Genomic DNA, 6,278 nt, shown 5'->3' with positions numbered 1-6,278 from the left:
TTCTCGGAAGGGCGAGTCGGAAGGGCAACTTGAGTCAGGAAAGGCAAACGGGCAGTTGCCCGGGCAACCAGAGCAACCCCCCTGTGCACGTCCCTGTTCTCTAGCCCACTACTCTTACCTTAACATCACAACTATGTGCCTGACCCTAAAACCAAGTCTTAACCCTCAAACAGCCCTTTAAACCTGTGGGGTCCAGCATTTTGGTCTCCCCATAGAGGTCAGACCCGACAAGGATAGTGGGCTTGTGTGTTTTCTTAGACCTACAAATATATTAAGACATGTCCACACACATTAGAATGCATACAAAAAGAAATACTTACAGTTTGATAGTCTTGAGGGTTTATTGTAGAATGGCATTGAGAGAAAATCCCTTTTGGGTCTGTCAGCATTGAGCACCAGTGTTTGGCATATTTCTCTACAAAAACAAATAAACATCACTGGTAGAGTGTTGTGAAGAATGATATTAAAAATATGGAACATGTGGTCTGTCACCTACCATTGTCTACACTCAAAATGCAGGGGTCCCTAAGTATGTTTGTCACATCGGGGCAGCTTGCTTTGGTCTTCCATGTGTTGGCAAATGTCCAAGCTGTTCCCTCAATCAATCCATTTGTGCTTTTGAAGTCATCAGCTCCCACATTGTTAAAATTTCCGCAAAGGCCTGGATAAAGACAATGACTTTGACTTACTACTTAATTAAATTCTCACTACAAATATACACTAAGGTGGATATTTGACACTATAATCAAAAGTGCTCAAAAAGTAAAACACACCGTTCAGTTTTCCTTTATTTGAAACACTGGCTTTGATGTAGACCTGCATAATGGGTGTGAGCTGAATCTCAAGTTGAAGCCCATAGGTGGTGTGGATTACAATGAAGAATGTCGATGGGCTGAAGACTGTGATGTCATCTGCGCAGGAAAAAACATTTTGAATAAAGAGAATGTTTTTTCAGCAAACTCATTTATATCTCCTGACTTTATAGAAGAATGCACACCAAAAAGAAACAACCACTTACCCCTGTAAAAAGGCAGGTGAGAGATCATTTTGTTATAAGTAACCTGTCCATTGGCCTCAACCACAATCATCTGCAATTGAAAAAATACCGAATGGCACATATAAATATACAGTTAATATGTAAAAACTTCTGAGTAAATCTCAAACTTTCCAACAGATATAAGAGACCCATAATATACTGTAATTTTACCACTTGATTAGGCAGTAGTAGAGTGACTGCAGTCAGGCAAGTTGTTTGATCTGATTTTTCACATTTGACCAGGTCACCAAGGACACTGAAAGTCCCATTAGTTTCCTAATATCGCAAAGATAAAAATGCACTTAATTACAAACGGTTTGCTTATTTACAAATATTGTCATTTTGTTCGAATTTCAGTCTAAATGCCTCACCTTGGTGAGGACATAAGAGCAGAGTCCATGAAACGTGTATGTTTTATAATCATAGGTGGAGATGTGGGAGCCACCCAGTATGGAGCAGATACCAGGACAGTTCATTTGGTTACAGATCCACTCCCCCTGGCCACAAGTGCTGTCAACAGAGTTCAGTCAGTTCAACTGGACAAAGCCACATAAACATGCATGTTGTAAATGTAAACATTATAATAAAGTGAAGACAGTGAAGTAATTACCATTTTCTACATGGACTTGAGTATGATTCGCCTGGTTTGTATGGCTTGCCATTATGTAAGCAAGAGCACTGGTCAACAGCAACACACCCACTTTTTGTAATGTCATCGAAGACAGTCCCTTGGGAGAAAAACAATGACCTGATTAATCTTAAGCTTTCTTAAACTGCTCTACACATTGCAAACCCTGTTAGCGCAGTACATGTGTAGTACTGCAAAACATTTATTACCACTTGTTTTACTTGTTTTATCACCAGAGTGTCCCAAGGAGCCCAGTAGGTGTCATCGGAAAAAGAAATTGCCTTTGAATTGCTTAATTTGTGCTCTCAGTTACAAAATGTGCATGCATGAATTAACAAAACATATCTTAACATAAGTTTAAAGGATGTCAAAGTCAACAACATTGTTTACTAGGCAAAGAATATTGAGTATATCCACATATCTCCATTTAAAATGTAAAAAACTGCATTAAATCCAAGCACCTTATTTAGATTTTATTGTCGGTGGCATGTCAACTTTCAATGTTTTTAATAAGGCTACAGAGTTGTACACCTAACTGATTGCAGCCAAAAATATATACAAAGATGAGTTTTGAGAGGACAAGCACAAAGGTAATGAATGTGATAAGCTCATACATGAAGTATGTCTTTTAGGCAAGTAAATACCAAAACACAGGTGCTGGCTTGCTGCTAAAACTACAGCTTCATTTTGTAACATTTGCTGCTCTATGTACAAACATGATCTATGCTGGTTTTAAAATCAGGAAACTTACCAGATGGACAGAAGCATCCATCTATGCAGTGATCATCACACACTTGGCTTCTCTGGAGGTTGCTGCAGGTGTCAGAACAGGGACTACCACATTCCTTATACACCATGTTGAAAGGGCATGTTTTTTCTATTCAACACAAATCAATTTTACAATTTTACAATTTCAAAACTGTGATTCTGATACAAATACAGTGAAAACATCAAAGCCCGAATATGTAAATGTTTTGACTGCTGTTCTTACCACACAGTTGTGCACTCTTCCATTGCTTTGGTTTCCCGCCTGCATGAGCACACTGACGGGAGTACTCTGATATGGTTGAACACAAGCATGACGTATCGTTGCTGTTACAGTAGCACAGGTCCTCCACACAGGCTTTGACAAAGGAGTCAATATCAATCAGGTTTTGACAGCTGTGGAATGCAGGTTTTTTCAGCAGATTCTCACAGAGGGCTATCTGTGGGTCAAAGTATATTATTTATTTAAATTTAACACAAACCTAAATGTTAAAATGTAAAACTATTTCAAGCAAATCCATTTTAACATACCTGATTTTCACACGTCTTTGGGGCTGTAGAGATTGCTTCGCAGTTTTCCGTAGGACCATTGAGTTTCCATGCTTCCCCATAATAAGGAGTTAAAGAATTCCCTGTTTCTGAGGGGGAAAAAACATTTAAGCAAATGTGAGTACTTTACGCAGTTTGTTTTAAGTTTTATTATTTAGTATTTACCTGAATCAGTGAACTCATTATAACGCTGGACTCCGTTGAAGTCACCACACAGGCCACATGTCTGATTCTTGAATTTCTTATCCAGCTCAACCTTAAAACCAGGGAAAAATTTCAAGTGATCTCAAGGTCTCAACAAGTGGTGTCCTAACTACCTAACAATTTTTAGTTGTTTGTAGTTTCCTTTCTTTTTTCAACCAAATCAAACAAGAATGAAAAGTTTGAACATCCACATGATAACTTAGCGAACTGCTGATGAAGACTGTGTGATTCGATGCAGAGTAAGTGGGCCTTAATTGGAGATTGTTTTGACAACTACTGTTTCAAGCTGTCAGGCTTAAATTTATGCTCCTACTTCTTGTGCTCCTTGTTGAAGGAGTAACCTTCCTGAGGACATGAGATGTCCTTTTAAAAGCATACTCAAAACTGAACATTCCCTATTGCTTTTTAGTAAGGAATATTGTCTGAATAGTTGCAATGGCGTGGTTGAAAACCATTGGTTGTCAATTGTTTTCTTTAACATATGCATTTAATGCATGCAAAATGCATTTTTAACAGCATCCCTGGTAATATGATGTTTGGTCTTACTTTATAGACTTTATATATAAAGTGTCGATCAAGACACTGAACCCTCACAATTACTTCCCTTTAATTTACTGTGAATTCATTTAATCACCTGAGTCATTTCACCAATCTCTTGAATAGCAGTAAAACTAAATACAGTACATATATTTTCAGAGCTTAATGTCTAGGCTCATCTGTAAGATATCAAAATAATAATAAAAATCAATATCAGATATTATTTACACGTAAGTGCAATCAGGTTTGATGACGAGCAAGATGGATAAACATACCCAAAGGGAGTCTTCTTCATTCCACATGATGACCAAACCCAGCTTTGACTCGATTTTGACATAGGAGACAATTCTTTCAATTGAAATGCCAACCTGGCTGAATGGTATATTGACACTAGAGGAAACAAGAAAAACATTCCAGTAAGATGACCAGACAATAACCATCACTGTCACCAGTACATCAGCTGATAAAGAAAAGTTATCAAAGCAGACTCACGGTTTATCATTGACTTTGATGGAAGTATTGACTAACTCCACAATGACCCCGTCCAGTTTCATAGTGACCTTCTTAATGGTGGGGACCCCATTTATCTCATGCCTTTGCAGCTGAACATTGAATGCCTCGTAGTTGCTCTTACACTGGGACACAAGGACGTAGTTGCAAGTGGAGGGAAGCTGGAAGAAATCTCCATCGAAAGTCTTAAATTGGTAATATCCCCATGTGCTGCAGCACTGGTCGTTGTGAGAGGGGCTAACTTCTAGTTTGTGGAGAAAAAAAACATTCATTACACTGTAGTTCAAATAGGACATGATTTTTAGCATTTTTAACAAAAAACTAAGTACCTGTAATTACTGGCATTTTGGTCACCGGATGAAACATTTCTTACAAAAGAGAAAGACATTTATATAGTCACTGCACATGATCAAAAATATCAGACAAAAGGACACTGTTTGTATTATCCACTAACCAACCTTTATACTGGACAGTGCAGGATAATAAGGTTGGATGTGATATACAGTATGAATGAATACAGTGTCCCATACATACCACTGGCCTCTGCAGATAGTCCAAGGCAGAGGGTTAGCCATGGTATCACCCATCCAAGCGGCATCCTGGCTGTTCTAATGATCATGATTCCTGTCCTGAGAGGGATCGAGCGAACGGACATCGATGTCATTAATATAGGTCATTGGGTGTTTGCAGTTTAGGAGTGGTAAAAGATACATTATGGGTGTCAACCACTGTGGTTTTCGTCTTCATTAAGATCACACCCATGAAGAGGGTGCTTAAAATAACACTCTGACATGAAGCATCCTATCATTCACTCTATCTACATAGCACCATATACATACAACAAATATTTGAAAATTGAACTGCCATACAGCAGTTGCAGTTAATGAATCATCAGTACACTAAACTTTAATGATGGAACACTTCATATTCAGGTCATGGTTTTTATGTGAGGAAGAGGAGTATGTGTGTATATTTAAACAAGAACTGTGTACTTTTTTCACCAAACCAAAACATTTTTAGATGTGGGTTTTGGCTCTGTATATATATAGTAAGTAAATCCACAAATAACTGGACAATACACTGACCAAATATTTGCCAAAGATGTTGCCTATGTAATGTTTACTGACATGTCTCGCATATCCCTTTTTTTACCAAGTATTACCAAGTATTGTTCATACACACTGAGAATTTAGAAATATACAAGATCTGATATAATCATTGGTTGTCCTTTCAGATTAAGGTAAAGAAACTGAGATAGTTACAAAGGTGGGGTGGATGAAACTAAGGCTGTTTTTGAAGCTGACTTTCTATTATGATTTTTTTTATTTTAGCTCTAGGGATTGTGGGAGATAAAACCCTCAGACCAGGCCAGAGGCCTAACAGGCCCTCACTCTCACACTTCATTCTCTTGGATGTAACTGTCCCTTAGACTTAGATGAACTGTTGTCTTTTCAGTATAAATGGCATTCCTTTTAATGAGACACAGATTACACTAAAATTCTAATTAACTCAAGTTTAGTGATAATTTCAAGAAAATAAACAAATACAACAAATACACGTTTATTCGAGCTGGTCCTGGGAGCAGACTCCTCTACTCTGAAATACATTGATTGATATCATGTTTCGCTCCTACTCTTGTGGGTCCGACCCACCTCCACCCCCATCTCTACACATATTCAATATTAAAACAATAGTGTATTCTACCTAACAACACCTATAAAGAAATTAAACTGAAATGTGACATGAGAAATAAGACATCATCTGAAAATGTACATGCATAAACCAATCACACAGTTTGTTCAACATGAACACATGCACGCAGGTTTGTGTTCTGTATGCTGCATAACATGTTGACCTTCAGCCTCACAAGGGCCCCTTTGTGTTCATAAATCGAGTCTTCTTCCCTTATCAGGCCCTCCTTGCAAAGGCCTCCTATGTTAGTTTACTCCTATAGAGCCTGGCTGTAGGTGCTATCAACTTTATGTAAGAATCCAACAAGGCCTCACTGTCTCTCGTTTGGATGTCTAATTAATTTTTAGTCATGGTCGT

General features: G+C 38.1%; 1 protein-coding gene across 1 annotated transcript in view; it reads right to left on the bottom strand.

Moving 5' to 3' along the window:
• Nucleotides 1–6,278, bottom strand: part of LOC123961590 (mucin-5AC-like) — a gene marked incomplete at its 3' end in the record, with an annotated part of 32,462 nt that overhangs the window by 15,527 nt on the left and 10,657 nt on the right. The window contains exons 17-29 of the mRNA XM_046037082.1: nucleotides 4,212–4,505; nucleotides 3,995–4,109; nucleotides 3,144–3,234; nucleotides 2,961–3,067; nucleotides 2,656–2,869; nucleotides 2,416–2,541; nucleotides 1,647–1,764; nucleotides 1,408–1,546; nucleotides 1,208–1,312; nucleotides 1,019–1,088; nucleotides 774–911; nucleotides 497–661; nucleotides 321–415 (exon numbers count right to left, since the gene is read on the bottom strand). Of these exons, the coding sequence (XP_045893038.1) occupies nucleotides 321–415; nucleotides 497–661; nucleotides 774–911; nucleotides 1,019–1,088; nucleotides 1,208–1,312; nucleotides 1,408–1,546; nucleotides 1,647–1,764; nucleotides 2,416–2,541; nucleotides 2,656–2,869; nucleotides 2,961–3,067; nucleotides 3,144–3,234; nucleotides 3,995–4,109; nucleotides 4,212–4,505 (1,777 nt within the window). The remainder of the gene's footprint in view (nucleotides 1–320; nucleotides 416–496; nucleotides 662–773; nucleotides 912–1,018; nucleotides 1,089–1,207; nucleotides 1,313–1,407; nucleotides 1,547–1,646; nucleotides 1,765–2,415; nucleotides 2,542–2,655; nucleotides 2,870–2,960; nucleotides 3,068–3,143; nucleotides 3,235–3,994; nucleotides 4,110–4,211; nucleotides 4,506–6,278) is intronic.

The sequence above is a fragment of the Micropterus dolomieu genome, linkage group LG22 (assembly GCF_021292245.1).
Source record: "Micropterus dolomieu isolate WLL.071019.BEF.003 ecotype Adirondacks linkage group LG22, ASM2129224v1, whole genome shotgun sequence".
In the NCBI taxonomy this organism is placed as follows: Eukaryota; Metazoa; Chordata; class Actinopteri; order Centrarchiformes; family Centrarchidae; genus Micropterus; species Micropterus dolomieu.
The sequence above is the reverse complement of the archived record's forward strand: the minus strand, read 5'-3'. Positions and strand labels throughout refer to the sequence as shown.